We start from the raw sequence: 15,677 nt of genomic DNA on the forward strand, positions 1-15,677 counted from the left end.
AGTTAGAAATGATCATATTACCTGTTTCCTTCAGCGTTTATAACCGACTTTCAGTGAAAAGCAACACACACAGTTTACCTGTACAGCGGGACGGTGAAAGCATGAGGGTCGCAGTGGCAATATTAGCAGTTTTTGCATCGGTAGCTGTCACCATTGACGCTACTGTATACTTCAAAGAACAATTTCAGGATGGAGGTAAATGTGCCTTTTGTTTTTCTGATCATTCCTAAAATGTTTCTATATGATAGATAATGGTTTGGGGATCAAGGGCCCATACCGTACCTCTTTTCTAGGTCAATTTGATATTTTAAACAACCATCTATGTTCTTTACACGTGGAATAGTCAATATCCAGACTATGGACTCCATTATGTCATTTCTATTGTTGAAACAACTTTTCTGTAATGTGGAACATGAGCTCTACACCCTGTTCGCCAGGTCCATTTTAAATGACTGCATCTTTAAAGTGAATGGATATCATAAAATATCATTATGGTCAGCCTTTTTACACTGATCACTGTGTAGAAGACACACCTTTTTTTTATTTAGAAAAATACATTTTGTAATAGTATCAAAGGGAAATAAAAATACATTTTTTTTCTCAAAGTATAAGATTCAGCAGTGCACTGATCTGATCATAAGAAGTTATTTCACTTGGCTTCTTTGACAGCCTGCAGTATTTATTCGTGATCTTTATTTAACTAGGCAAGTCAGTTAAAAACCAAATCTTATTTACAATGACGGCCTACCCTGGCCAAACCCTCCCCTAACCCGGACGATGCTGGGCCAATTGTGCGCCACCCTATGGGACTCTGATCACGGCCAGTTGTGGTACAGCCCGGGAACGAACCAGGGCCTGTAGTGACTCCTCTAGCACTGAGATGCAGTGCCTTAGACCGCTGCGCCACTCGAGAGACTTTCCTAGATCCTGACTAATCAGATTGTAAATGTTGTTTTCAGATGCATGGAAGAGTCGGTGGCTTGTATCAGAGCACAAGACAGACTATGGCGAGTGGAAACTGACTGCTGGGAAGTTTTATGGTGACGCTGAGGCGGATAAAGGTGAGCTGAATGGGGAAAATATTGTAGTTTGATCARGGCAAGATGTTTCAATATGGAGATTTTGCCAGATCCTTCACTAAGTCTGAGTTTGCATATGCCAAATGGTTGCAAATGGCTCCTTAGATTGTGGATTGTTCTAAATGTATTCTCTGGTCAACCCTAATCAAAATGTAATCCACATGACACACAGTACAGTATCACTATGCATCACTCACCTCCTATACCTGGGTTCAATTAAACCTACTGATGCTAATGCATCTTCTTACCTGTCTTACAGGTCTCCAGACCAGCCAGGATGCCCGTTTCTATGCTCTCTCCAGCCGCTTTGAACCCTTCAGCAACGAGGGAAAGTCTCTGGTGGTCCAGTTCACTGTCAAACACGAGCAGAAGATTGACTGTGGGGGTGGATATGTCAAAATCTTTCCAGCAGACCTAGACCAGGCAGCTATGCACGGGGACTCGCAGTATTACATCATGTTTGGTGAGTGTGTGCAGAGCACCACTAGTTTTTCTGACTGAGTGACTTTTAGTCAGRGATGAATCCCTCTCTGTTATTTTCGTGACCCTCGGTCATTTACATTTGAGTKATTTAGCAGAGACATTRATTCAGTGAGACATTTTTAGAAATGCCTGGATTTTACTGGTAGATTCTGTATTTTATTGACCTAGCAATCAATAGATTAAGTTCTTTACCCATCCATCCCACAGGGCCTGACATCTGTGGCTACAGCACCAAGAAGGTGCATGTCATCTTCAACTACAAAGGCAAGAACCACCTCATCAAGAAAGAAATCAAATGCAAGGTATGCCATTTTAAATTCCTCAGCATTGCATTCCTTTACTGCATATTACCTGCCAGGCCTTACCTCTAACCCCTGCTGTTCTCTCCTTTTGTCTTTTCAGGATGACGAGCTGACACATCTGTACACTCTGATCCTGAACCCGGACCAGACATACGAGGTGAAGATCAACAATGAGAAGGTGGAGTCAGGCACTCTGGAGGAGGACTGGGACATTTTGCCCCCAAAGACTGTCAAGGACCCTGAGGCCAAGAAGCCAGAGGACTGGGACGACAGGGCCAAAATCGATGACCCTACCGACACCAAGCCAGAGGTGAGCCTCTTTGAATGAAGAGATTTGATCGAACATAAGCCAGCATGGATATAAGTCCTATCAGAATCAGGTTTGAGAAATGTTATGCAAAGTCTACAGTAACATATAAGGAGAGGTACTGCTACTGGGAATGACAAAGTAATGAAGAGGTGGCTATTTTTTTTCCCATTGGTGTCCAGGCAGTACTGTTTCGCTATTCAGCCCAGTGCATCTAGTCAGAAAACACAGTTTAATCAATCCACTTTGTAAAATGGACAGATGATCCCAAAGTTCCCCCAAGGCTAGTTACTCTTACATAAAGGCCACAAAATGGAATCAGCACAGTCTATAACGAGTTGATAGGTATCACATTTGATTTTGCCACAGTATGGACCCATTGTGTTTAACAAATGGTGTTTCTTCCTGCATTTAATAGTAAATGGACTAAGGCCAATGAGCATGAGCTCTATTTGGTCCGGTTTAGTTTCAGGAGTGATCTCTTTTGTCCAAAGCACATTGTTTAGTTCTGTCACTGACCAAGTTGTAACTAATATTGAACTTTCTCACTAGGACTGGGAGAAGCCCGAGAACATCCCTGACCCTGATGCTAAGATCCCTGATGACTGGGATGTGGACATGGATGGCGAGTGGGAGCCTCCTATGATCCCCAACCCAGAGTACCAGGTACAGACTGAGTTTGTACCAGTTGCTGATAACACTTAAATATAACTTTCATGAATGAGTTATAAATGCTTATAAAACTTTTTATGTTAATACATTCTAGAATACTCATGTATGCATAGCATATACTTAAAAATAGTTTAATTCTTATTAATAAGTTATCATAGTGTTTTCCTTCCATGATTTTAAATCTGCATTATACAGCTAGTGTACCACAGGTAGTCTTATATCTGGCCTTATATTTACAGGGAGAGTGGAAGGCAAAGCAGATTGACAACCCTGACTACAAAGGTGCCTGGGTGCACCCTGAGATCGATAACCCTGAGTACACAGCCGATGCCGCCATCTACAAGTTTGACAACATTGGAGTGTTGGGTCTGGACCTGTGGCAGGTATGTTAGACCTCAGACAATGAATGTGAATGTTGTTGGTGAAGGGTAATTATGGGCTTGATGTTAAAGTTGTGTCTCTTTATAGGTGAAGTCTGGCACCATCTTTGACAACTTCCTGATCGGTGATGATATTAAAGAGGCTGAGGAGTTTGGAAACGAGACATGGGGAGCTACAAAGGTAGGATTTTGTTATTTTCATAATAAGTTTCTGTTTTTCATAGGTTAGTATGAGTTCAGTTTGATATTCATTTTCAAATTTAAGACAAAAATACACCAGTCCCACAGCACTCTGTCTCTTAATGACCCATTTTCCTTTGCAAAACAGGAACCAGAAAAGAAAATGAAGAATGCACAGGAGGAGGAGGAGAGGAAAGCGAGAGAAGAGGAGAAGAGTAAGAAGGACACTGCTGATGATGAGGGGGATGAAGATGAAGATGAGGATGAGCCAGAGGAGGAGCCAGAGGAGGAGGACGATGACAGCCCAACGGAAGAGGAGGAAGGGGAAGATCCCAAGAAGGACAAGGACGAGTTGTAAATGAAACCGGATAGAGGACGTGTCTGTCCTGCCCTATCTCCTCGCCAATGGAGTGACTGCTGTGCATCATCACATTGAGTAATACCCTATGGACTTGGCACTCCTGTGAAAACCTATTTTTCAGGTGTAGGGGTGGGAAAGGGGCAGGGGCAGGCAATGTTTGCCTTTTTTAGAGGTTCACTTTTTTTTMAAAGAGTTTAGGGTTGAAGAACTGGGTTTAAGTTTAGTTTCCGTCAGTTTAATTTAAGGTATTTTCCCCTTTGTTCAGAATGTGGTCTATCATGTCCATGTGTCCTACAGTTGCTCTAGGTGCTGCTGCCACCGGCTCCCTTGCTTTTATCATCAGCTACCATCAGTTCATCCCTTCAGTGTCAAGAAAATGATTATTTCCCCATATTTGTCATCAATCTTACCAGATGTTGTRTATGTTGGGAAACAAATTAGGGGCATATCAGTTGTCGTTTCTTTATACTTAAAAAAAAAAAAAAGATTTATTTTTATGCAGTACTATACATTATTATTATCATTAACATCCGTTTAATTTATTCCCACAATCATCCTCTGTATGTCCACCATTCCCATGCTCTGTATTGTACGTGTTGCCCCACAGGCCTGGCTTTAGTTGTATGGCAGCTGCAGAGATGACTGTATGAGACTTAAGGATCTAAACTGTGACTTTTTTTATTTTTGTTTTTATACATGTGACTGTCCCCATGGCACACTGTCTTTGAGTTTCAGTAAATAAATGAAGCTTTTTCTTTCAATAATACTGTAAGTATTTCTAGAAAAGTTAGATTGCTCCTGATTTTGTGATATGGGTTGGTCTTAGCATTTCTAAAATGGGGTTGAAGACCTACCGTAGACACGCTGTCAAACAGTATCAAAGTGGATATCTCTAAACGTATCTTGTGATGCTGATCTGGACATTTACCTGAAGGCCGAGATACTACTAAGGCAAATAGAGTTGACACAGTAGCAAAACCTTTACATGAGTAGAGACACTCTTGACCATGCTTTAGTGTGTTTTCCCATCCTGAGGACACTCCGAAGGCGATGGGCCTTTTCGCCTAAATTGTATTCTGGGACAATCCATACACGGATACTTAAATGCATGCAATTTTTGACATTACTCAAGATATATATATATATATAAAACTCTGTTTCCATTCTAAGTTTACAATTCCTTGACTGATACTTTTTATGAATGACTATTTCTCAGTCATGTTTTAAATGCTCTTTTAAATCCCCCAAAATAATTTACTAAGTCATTTTGTTTTAAGAGGTGGGACTATACGGCATTTGATATTGGCTAAACCATCACATGCACGTGCCATCGATGGGTAGAATTTAGATCCACGAGGTACAGTATACCCCCTAGCCCCTAGCAGTATGTCTTGTCTCAGGCCGCAAGTAGATGGCGTCTGACTACACTACAACACAACCAATACAGCGAGATAGCTGAGTCACAGAACTAGGTAGGCTACTGTGGAAAAAGCAACAGTACAGAAACGGGTGTGAACACGGTTATAGAAGCACCTGGCAATTATCGGGAATCGTCTTGAAGATGTTGTCCATAACGTTGAAGACTCTTCAGCAGCAAACGTTTAAAATTGAAATAGATCCAGAACTAACGGTGAGTACTGAGTAGTGGAAGTTAGTGACTGGTAAATACGCTTGAGGCCGGGGGAGAGGGGCTAGGAGCAACCAGGGCCTTGGCCAATGCGATCTAATCAGGAGAGGGGGGTGCTATTTTATATAATGTTTACATTGTTCATGTCACATTGTAACTGTTGGGTGTTGGTGTCAAATCGCGATTTTTGTTGCGCTTGAGAGATTACTTGGCTGTATCCTCATGAATGACGACGCAAGATTTCACGAGCCTGGTATAGGTACCACGGAGGCGCACTCGTGTACCCCTTTTTCTGGACTGTAGGAATCGGGTGGAGGGGGGCGTTATGTACATTTGTTATGACAAAGGTGTGTATTTGTTTATACACTTTAGGCCTACATCGAATTTGTGTTTTGTATAATAGAGGCTGTTAAATTACCCCCCTCTAGCAATAACAGTAAATMAAAATGAGTAGACTAATAATATTAGAATAATAATGATAGTAATAATGAATAAAAATATGCATTTGATATCATCTACATTACAACTATTAATTGTCTCTATAGAAATAACGCCATACCCAATTAGCGGGCTATCGATTATTACAATTTATTATTAAAAAAAAGAAGATAATTACACAATATTATGACTGATTGCTGTTTTCAATACTTTTCTAGTGTCAACACATAGTCTGCTTTGCATGTTCATCTGCTCTATATACCTGGCTTAATTTACAGGTGATGTTTCCCCTTTAGAAGGCAACTACCAGAATACCTCACATAGCAGTAACCTCTAGGGTTCTACCTTAAGAGTTGCGTTCTGCTATAGTACTGCTGTCAAATAGAATGCTTTCCCTGTCAACTCACCTGGTAAAAAGGTGTAGCTACATACACCTGATTAGCAAGACCCTCATTTGTTTAATCGGGTGTGTTAGCAGTAGCACAGGTCTTGAACAAAAGCCTGCATACCCCGAGGGTACACGGGACRTTAGTGTAACCTTTAGATGTAAATAGTAGTACTGAAAGTGCCCACTAAAGGCCTTAAGTATGACTGTGCACAAGCTATGGTATCTGTTTTACAAACTCWTTCTCTAGGCCTATATCGCTGATTGACTGACAGGTAGATTACATTACTGGCAACAACACTGTGGTTAGCAACTCTACAGCTCCGTTTTAAAACGGGAACGCTTATTACTGTATCATTAACGTGTGTAGTGCGTGTCAACTTTAAAAATACATTAATGGTGTATCACATAAGGGAATGTAGATCGATTGAAATGCATCGGTCTATAAATGTATCTGTGTACTTCCTCGAAGCACTCGCAACAAGGTGAAGTAATGACTGAATGTGAATTACAGTTTTTCACTCCAAATCCCATAATGCTCAAGGATTCTGCTTTATGACTGAGATGAGACATATCATGTGTCACCATGTTAGGTTCAGGAGAGATGATAAGAATGTCCTGCCCATTGAGATACAACTAAATTGGCTCTATCTCTTGTCCTGTTTAACAGCTTGTCATTCTGTCATTCTGTTATTGGCAGGTAAAAGCCCTGAAGGAAAAGATTGAGGTTGAGAAAGGGAAGGTTGGCTATCCAGCCGCAGGGCAAAAGCTCATCTATGCAGGTAAGAGAGGCATCTTATCTCTAACTGCATTGTTGGAGTCATTTTGAATATCAATCCAACACATCTGGAATGTTGTAGCCTATATATTTAATTTAACAGGTTCTTCTTGTTGGGTTATTATAGGCAAAATCTTGAATGATGACATACCTTTAAAAGACTACAAAATTGATGAGAAAAACTTTGTGGTTGTCATGGTTACAAAGGTAAGATTTCAACACTGTTTTAATGAATTGTTTGGTAACCATTCATATGTGAGGACAATATGGAAATGATTCCTTTTTTAGTAAACTTTAATAAAGGACAAACAAGACAGCCATTATTGTGATAATAATACTGTCATTACAGTGTTAATGATAGTAGAAGCAGGAGTTTATCATTTGTATTATCTAAAGATGAGATAGTTGTTTGTAGTCACTGTGGTCATCTCTGGGCAGTCCTTTTTGTTGTCTCTCTACAGCCCAAACCTCCAGCTCCTCCACAGATTTCTCCTCAGGCAACCCCAGCCCCAGCCTCCAGCCCTGCTCCCGCCCCTGCACCTCCTGTTGTTTCTGGGCTGTCCCTGTCAGACATTACCTGTTCTACTTCTCCTGCCACCATGGAGATCTCAACCCTCTCCCCTACACCCACACCCACACCCGCCCCTGCCTCAAACCCCACAAAATCAGTGGAGCCCTCCACACCCCCATCCCCTGCACCAGCCCCTGCTTCTATTCCCCCTGAAGCTCTGGGGGCCAGTGCAGCCCCAGCTCCTGCCGCAGCAGCATGCCCCGTCCCTGTCTCACCCTCAGAGGACAAGCGTCACGGGGAGCACCCCGAACTGCCCCTCGCCACAACGCCAGCCCTCTCCTCCTCTAGGTATTGACATATGATAACATATTTTGGATGGCTACCATATTTTTTGTTAATAAATGTGTCTGTTTTAATCAATGCTTTTTCTCTCAACAGCCTTGTTGATGACTTAAGTCTCTTGGAAGAAGCAGCATCAATACTGGGTAATGAAGAGTCTAGTCTAATCTTTCACGTCACAATATCATGCTTCGTCTTCCCGTTGATTTATGACCCTGTATCCTATTCCCCTCTCTCGCTGCGAGCCAGTGACAGGACAAGCGTATGAGAATCTGGTGTCTGAAATCATGTCTATGGGATATGAAAGGGAGCAGGTTATTGCAGCGCTGCGAGCCAGTTACAACAACCCAGACAGAGCCGTGGAGTACCTGCTAATGGTGAATTTCTATCCTATCAGTGATTTAATGGTAAATTAGTGTATTATTTCCTGGAAGCAGTGGAGACAATTCCAACGTTACATCACATTATTTTCCATCCGAAAACTCAGTGCCAGACTCTACTGACAATCTGACAGCAGTATGCACACATAATACAAAAGGATTTTCAGTCCCAAAGCTGTACACAGTTCACGGTGTGTTTATCTATGTCCCTTCCAATGAGAAGCTCTTTGATCACTTGCAAAAGAGCAATATAAATGCACTTCATTAGTATTATTTCATTTTCCTGAGGGATCATAAATTCTTCTCTCCACATCCTCCAGGGGATTCCGTCCGAGGCTGACCTTCCGCCAGTGGAAGCGCTCCAACGCACAACTCTGGCCAATCCCACTGCCCCAGGTCCTGCCCCAGGTCCTGCCCCAGGTCCTGCCCCAGCCTCTGCTCCAGCCTCTGCTCCAGCCACAGATATAGCCCAGCCCCCACCAGCAGCCACCAGTGAGACCCCCACCCCCCCACTCTTCTGTTGTTCTTTTACCAGGCCTATGTCGCTCTCATACCAACCAATCATTTCTCTGGATACACAATGCCAGGCCCGTGTCCTAGCTGTTCTGCCGCCTTAGGCGATACAAAAAAGTTGACGCCCTCCTTTCCCCGCAAACTAGAATAATGTAGCCTACGAGCTTGCATTGCGGCCCGCATTGCAATTTTATGAAAGCTCATCCGTGTCGTACCATTTGTAAAACAGGCAGTTGCATTTACTTTATTTAGCCTAGTCCTGATTCCTGATCAAGGCTTAATTAAAACCAATCATTTTGTCTATTTAAGATCTGCATATCATCTACCCAAGTTTATCAGGAGTTATTTTGCACCTATTTGCAATCAGAATCAATGTGTTTACACAGCGGGAAACGCAGAAGTATTTTCTTCGCTATGATCAGCTCGTCAAAAATTGACGAATAGGCCTACAATTGAAATGACTGATTCGTTGCAATTTATCCCAGGGAGTGAAACTCTCGGACAGCAGTTGTGAATAGCTTAATTTTATTCCATATTGTCCATTTTATTTTGACCTGATCTGTTTTTAGGATGTGGTGTTTGTTAACCTTTTACTGCAGGGGGCTAAATCAGGGTCACACAGAGTGTTTCTTGGTAGTCTTAAACAAATCGACTTTGAAACCCAAAGTATACACCTCACACACATGGTTATGGGCTTAAAAAAAGAAGACACCTGTACCATGTCAGATATAGAGTTGACATGTATTACATTTTGAGTTTGCATCCCGATATTACACTAAATATACATCACAGAAGACTGAAATATAACAAAACTTTTGTCGTAAAATTCAATAATTATTTATTAATAATATAATTATGAAAAATATGAATAATATTCCACCCATGAGACCAAAGAGGGCGCTTTTGGTCATTGACTGCAGGAAAGGGCTACCATGCAAAGTAATGTTCAAATCAAAACACACTTTRTATTTGATAGGGCACCATTTAGACTATTTGATCGGAGACGTGCATGATGTAAAAAAAWWAAAAAAWAAWAAAAATAAAAAAAGGTCTGTCCCATAACATTTTCATGAATATGGTCTCCAGTTTGTAGGCTACAAGTAAGCATTTCACTGTTAGTCTAGTCTAGKGACTCCTGTGCTGGGCCGGGTACAGTGCCCGCTGACAAGGTCTGTACAGTGTACAGTTTTTCCTCCGACACATTGGTGCGGCTGGCTTCCGGGTTAAGTGGACATTGTGTCAAGAAGCAGTGCGGCTTGGTTGGGTTGTGTTTCGGAGGACGCATGGCTTTCGACCTTTGCCTGTCCCGAGTCCGTACGGGAGTTGCAGCGATGAGACAGGACTGTAACTACCAATTGGATACCACAAAATTGGAGAGAAAAAGGGGTAGGAAAAAAAAGTACTAATTAATTACAAATGAAAAGTTGAAATGGCTTGAGTCAATAAGTATTTATCCCCTTTGTTATGGCATACCTAAATAAGCTCAGGAGTAAAAATGTGCTTAATAAGTCACAAAATAAGTTGGATGGACTCACTCTGTGTGCAATAATAGTGTTTAACATGATTTTTGAATGACTACTTCATTTTTGTAGCCCACACATTATCTTTAAGGTCTCTCAATCGAATTTCAAACACAGATTCAACCACAAAGACCAGGGAGGTTTTCCAATGCCTTGCAAAGAAGGGCACCTATAGGTATTTRTTTTTTAAAGCAGACATTGAATATCCCTTTGAGCATCGTGAAGTTATTAATTACACTTTGGATGGTGTATCAATACACCCAGTCACTACAAAGTTACAGGTGTCCTTCCTAACTCAGTTGCCGGAGAGGAAGGAAAACACTCAGGGATTTCACCACGAGGCCAATGGTGACTTTAAAACAGTTTAATGGCTGTGATAGGAGAAAACTGAGGATGGATCGAAAACATTGTAGTTACTCCACAATGCTAACCTAATTGACAGAGTAAAAAGAAGGAAGATTGTACACTACATAAATATTACAAAACATCCAAAATATTACAAAACAAGGCACTAAAGTAATACTGCAAGAAATGTGGCTAAGCAATTAACATTTTGTCCTGAATAAGTGTTTTGTTTGGGGCAAATCCAATACAACACATTGCTGAGTAGCCGCTCCATATTTTAGAGCATAGTGGTGGCTGCATCATGTTATGGGTATGCTTGTAATCGTTAAGGACTAGGGACTTTTTCAGGATAAAAAATAAATGGAATGGAGCTAAGCACATGTAAAATCCTAGAGGAAAACCTGGTTCGGTCCGCTTTCCACCATACACTGGGAGTTGAATGCATCTTTCAGCAGCATAATAACCTAAAACACAAGGCCAAATCTACATTGGAGTTGCTTACCGATAATAAAGTGAATGTTCCTGAGTTGCCGAGTTTTTATTTAAATCTACTCGAAAATCTATGGCAAGACCTGAAAATGGTTGTCTAGCAATGATCAACAACCAATTTGACAGAGCTTGAAGAATTTTGAAAATAATAATGGGCAAATGTTTCACAATCTAGGTGTGGAAAGCGCTTAGAGACTTACCTKGAAAAACTCACAGTTTTAATCGCTGCCAAAGGTAATTCTACAACGTATTGACTCAGGGGTTTGAATACRTATGCAAAGTTAGATATTTCTCTATTTCATTTTCAATGCATATGCAAAAATGTCTAAAAATATGTTTTTACTTTGTCATTATGGGGTATTATGCATAGATGGGTAAAACAAAAAGTACTCCATTTTGAATTCAGGCTATAACACAATTTTGGGGGAAATAAGTCAAGGGGTATGAATACTTTCTGAAGGCTCCATATATACGTTTTCATTGTTTTTAGGCAGAATTATGTGTGGTGTTATGTGTTGTTGGAGGTGTGTCTTGGTCAGTTTAGTTTGGAAAATGCAGCACTGTGTAATCCTTCCTAATGGGCAGGCCAGTGCCTGCTGTCAGCTCAGTACTCTGTTTCATAGAAGTTTTTGAACTTTGTGCCCATTCTTGTTTTGCAACAGGCGCAGTGTCTTCAACCCAGCAGCCCCRCTCGTCTGGTGGGCTGACTGGTGGGCTAACTGGTGGGCTTACTGGTGGGCTTACTGGTGGAGGTACTGGGGGTGGGAACCCTCTGGAGTTCCTGAGGAACCAGCCACAATTCCAGCAGATGAGACAGATCATCCAGCAGAACCCAGCTCTTCTTCCTGCCCTGCTCCAGCAGCTGGGCAGAGATAACCCCCAGTTGCTGCAGGTTAGTGGGGAGACCGGACATCCCAGTGTCTGCATGCTGTCTCTCTCCATCCACGTAGCCATGCTTATCAGCTTGGCTTTCCAGACACAAGCTGGACTGATGGAAGGCTGGGGATATTCTGTCGTTTAGATTCTGTTTTGTTTTAGTCTACTAAAAAGGAAATCCTATTTGTATTTGTAAGGGTTAGTAGGGAGATGTTCTTTCTTTGCAGCAAATTACCCGGCACCAGGAGAGGTTTGTGCAGATGCTGAATGAGCCTCAAGGAGGAGAGATGGTAGAGGAAGGAGCTGAGGCCCAGGGGGCGCCACAGACTAACTACATCCAGGTCACCCCACAAGAGAAGGAGGCTATCGAGAGGGTAGGAGTATTTATGGTTACTAATTATGATTTAACTCATTAAATATTACCTTATCTATTGGTAAGCTCCCTGTGTGTTATTGGTTATGTGTTTCTGAGCTGACTGTTGCCAATGTGTTTTCATTACAGTTAAAAGCCTTGGGATTTCCAGAGGGACTTGTCATTCAAGCATATTTCGCATGTGAGAAGAATGAGAATCTAGCTGCCAATTTTCTGCTCCAACAAACATTTGATGACGAGTGAACGTGCCTGCGTTGGCATGAACGGGAAGAATGGAGGGCTAGAGAATGAGTAATAGTGCTCCAGAATGTGCTTTTGAAGGAAGGAGTGGAAAAGGTTACCCAAAGTGACTGGTCTTCCAGGATGCTTTTCATTGGACAAAGACGTGATGTGTTGTTACTGTGAGCTAGGCCTTCTCCATTCTGAGTGTTAGATCTCCGTGGGCTCTCTCTCTCTCTCACTGCTGCTATTACTGCTCCTTGTGCCGTGTCCATCTATAGAGTTACAGTGGCAGCTTGCCCTCACCATATATTGCTTTTCAACCCCTCGCAAATAAAACCCCGAACATACATTAGCTGGTTGATTCATATTTGTTATGTGAGCCTCGTCTCCTGGGAAAATATATTTGAGTGTCCTGTGATAAAATGACAAAACCAGCTAAATGGCCATGGAACTCAAATGTGTTGTTTGTTTTTTAGGCCGAGGCTGCGAATCCGACATTTCTCGACCATCCTTTCTGACAGCTAAAGGTCCCGAAGCTTCTGRGCATGTGTGGGATTCTCTACTCTACTCACAGTCTCTGCTCTTCTAATACAGAACCCCCCTTCACATTTCTCACTGTCAATCGTGAATGATAATTCTTTAATTTTTACCGGTGAAATGCCCATGCAGCATCTGCATACCAACCTTGTGATCTCAATCAGTTTCATGGGGATATGCATTTAGATATTCTTATACAGTGTTGTTTAGAAATAGCCTACAGTGTTGTTTTGAATTATGTACAGTGATTGAATTTTAGAGCAGATGGTGCTTAGTTTCAATCAAAGCAAGTATTATGCCTAGTGGCGCACACTTGTGTTTTGGCCACATGAGAGAAAAATCCGACCCTTCACACAATCATCTTAAAATCTCATACGAAATTAGGTGTTTTTTGTCTTACAGTAACGTGCTATTATATTTGGTCCTGTTATGTAGAATACTATCATTATGTGATGTTGCAGACATTGATTCAGCTTTGATCTAACTTTATTAATAKAGCCCCATTCACCAGAGCAGAGGGTAGCCTGTTCTCTATGAGTAGAGCAGAGACTGCACATAAAGTAGAGAATTTCGCACATATGCAGAAGCTTCGGGAACTTTAGCTGTTGGGAAGAGGGGTCTAGAATCTGCAGCCACTCCGTTGTTTTATTATTTGTCTCCACAAAGCTTCTTATTTCTCTCAGCTGATCATTACTGTCCAACCTTTCCAATATGTTTGTCTTCTTCAGACAAAGGGAACTGGGATATTTTGCCAATGAAGTGTCATATTAATGTTGGAGAGTTGCTTTGTCACTTCATTTGACTGTTACAAAGGGAACATTTCTTTGTAAAAGAGAAGGATGTTCTGTGATTGATGTGTCATCGTATWAAAATATTATAACACTGTAAAATGAGACATGGTAGGGAATACTGGATTTGGTTCCAGATGTGCCCCAGTGTAGTTTCACTGTAAGGTACCAAATGATTTTACAAAAGGAAGTTTTAGCCACATAGTTGTTGTTTTTTCGATATCATTGCTCAACAGTTGAAGGCTAYTTGAAGCTGAAAGTCAATTGAGCCATGTCCTTAATATTATTTTAGAATCACTTTAAGCATATAACAAGATTCTGTTCTCTCTGGACACTTTTCTGTATGTGTTTTGATTGCCCCTGATCCTTAATGTATTATATCAAAAGAAATCATGCTGCAAGTTTTTTATCCATGTTATTACTCTTTCGTGGTTTGTCTCATTTTGTMGAAGAGTAATTGTTTGTTTGTGCAAAGTCATGTACAGCTTTCAAAGGTCTATCGTCAGTCAATATGTCTTTTTTTGTTTGTTGCATAGATGAGTGCCATAGGATTTATGTTGCCTATCAAAAGTAAACACCCATCTCATAAAAGGTGCTAGAGTGAAGGTAAGTTCTGGAAGTGCTATAAGCCAAAAGAAAACAAGTAAACATCCCACAAAACTGGCCTTGGCTTTTTATTGTTCTCTTGTGTGTAGATGGGAAAGATTGACCCAGCAGAGTTTCTGACTGTACATGGAGTTAATTTCTGCTTTTGCAAAATGAAGCACTTTAATGTGAAGACTGTTGCTCTGAGATATGTAGGGTTGGTTAATTGCATGAGTTTATAACAGAGGGTCTAGCCGAGCTATGGCATGCTGTGGAACCACAGGAGTGAAGATTTCAGCATCTAACTTTTCGTTTTTTTCTTTGAAACTACAATAAAGCAAAAGGGTTTTAGACTTAAATGCACCATTTGAAGGTTTATTTAAGGTTATTATTTCAGCGTTATGTCAAATAAATAGCTTTACAGAGCTTTAAAATGGTGTCATTGATTACAAAAGGCCTTGTATCTGGAAACAATATGACAATTTCCACACATTGAATGAGACTGTCATGTCAATTAATGCACGTCATTCATCAAGACCTTGCACGTCGCAAGCGTGTCCACTAGGAGGTGGTGTTGTCTACGAGCTGGAGGGTGTACTGTGTGCGTTCCCGCAGCAACAGGGAAGATGGCTGCACTCACATCTCTCACCCAGGTAATGTAACAGGAATTAATTAAATATGCGGAGGACATTCAGTCAAGCTGTTGTGCATGCCGATGAATGAGCTGCAGTTTTTAGTGGTGTGCTTTTAATCTAATTTGAAAGAAAGAAGGGGGTGTTTAGCTAGCTTGCTACTAGTATTAGCTGGATGGGACAAGGCCTTATCAGTAACGATAAGCTTGTAGATAGTACCGTAGACTAGCCAGCTGGCTAGTGGGCTAGCTACCGCTAGCTTGCTTGCAAAATGAACAAGTTAGCTAGCTAGCTAGCTAATGATCGTTAGATGAAATATAATTCTATGAATTTTTTATTAACATTTACATTTTGACACAAGACAAAGGCGCTAGAGTTATGCAACCAGGAAAGACCAACGTATTGTAACGTTAGTGCTAAACAATACTAGCTAGCTGAACGGTCTGACTATTAGAGCATTAGTGTAATAACACAGTCACACGAACAGTTAATGTAATACCACTGTAGCTATAGAAGAATGTACTAAAAGGCGATAGGTGTGTAACGTTAGTGGGTAGTGAAACCAAATGGCTAGG

General features: G+C 41.2%; 3 protein-coding genes across 11 annotated transcripts in view; all 3 read left to right on the top strand.

Moving 5' to 3' along the window:
* LOC111975319 (calreticulin) lies at positions 1–4,265 on the top strand. Its single transcript, XM_024003530.2, has 9 exons — positions 1–195; positions 960–1,061; positions 1,339–1,542; positions 1,770–1,864; positions 1,965–2,174; positions 2,724–2,837; positions 3,083–3,226; positions 3,312–3,404; positions 3,552–4,265. The coding sequence occupies exons 1-9, from the start codon at positions 9–11 to the stop codon at positions 3,759–3,761; spliced, it is 1,359 nt and encodes a 452-aa protein (XP_023859298.1). The 5' UTR covers positions 1–8; the 3' UTR covers positions 3,762–4,265.
* An 884-nt stretch (positions 4,266–5,149) lies between these two features.
* On the top strand, positions 5,150–12,909 carry LOC111975318 (UV excision repair protein RAD23 homolog B). 2 transcript variants are annotated; one of them, XM_024003529.2, is made up of 10 exons: positions 5,150–5,394; positions 6,915–6,996; positions 7,120–7,199; positions 7,454–7,851; positions 7,942–7,988; positions 8,092–8,219; positions 8,543–8,714; positions 11,752–11,981; positions 12,193–12,339; positions 12,468–12,909. In XM_024003529.2, exons 1-10 carry the CDS (start codon positions 5,326–5,328, stop codon positions 12,579–12,581), a joined length of 1,467 nt encoding a protein of 488 aa, XP_023859297.1. In that variant the 5' UTR covers positions 5,150–5,325; the 3' UTR covers positions 12,582–12,909. The 2 variants fall into 2 exon arrangements, with proteins under 2 accessions (XP_023859297.1, XP_070303623.1); XM_070447522.1 differs by lacking the exon at positions 5,150–5,394 and adding an exon at positions 5,561–5,738.
* Positions 12,910–15,039: 2,130 nt separating this feature from the next.
* Positions 15,040–15,677, top strand: part of LOC111975575 (epidermal growth factor receptor substrate 15-like 1) — a 34,225-nt gene continuing 33,587 nt past the window's right edge. For 7 of the 8 annotated variants that reach the window (XR_011481150.1, XM_024003955.2, XM_024003950.2 and 4 more), the window contains exon 1: positions 15,040–15,123. Coding sequence is in view for 7 of the 8 variants with exons in the window: in XM_024003955.2 (XP_023859723.1) it covers positions 15,097–15,123 (27 nt within the window). In the remaining variant the exon portion in view is untranslated. The remainder of the gene's footprint in view (positions 15,124–15,677) is intronic. The other variant, XM_024003952.2, reaches the window with a different exon arrangement.

Source organism: Salvelinus sp. IW2-2015, linkage group LG16 (genome assembly GCF_002910315.2).
Source record: "Salvelinus sp. IW2-2015 linkage group LG16, ASM291031v2, whole genome shotgun sequence".
Classification (NCBI taxonomy): domain Eukaryota; kingdom Metazoa; phylum Chordata; class Actinopteri; order Salmoniformes; family Salmonidae; genus Salvelinus; species Salvelinus sp. IW2-2015.

What these genes read in the sequence shown, in the direction of transcription:
- LOC111975319 (XM_024003530.2), top strand. Translation starts at nt 9, where the DNA reads ATGATCATATTACCTGTTTCCTTCAGCGTTTATAACCGACTTTCAGTG. An exon ending in TGACGCTGAGGCGGATAAAG is followed by an intron (nt 1,062 to 1,338) that starts GTGAGCTGAATG and finishes CCTGTCTTACAG; the next exon opens with GTCTCCAGACCAGCCAGGAT. An exon ending in CTACCGACACCAAGCCAGAG is followed by an intron (nt 2,175 to 2,723) that starts GTGAGCCTCTTT and finishes CTTTCTCACTAG; the next exon opens with GACTGGGAGAAGCCCGAGAA.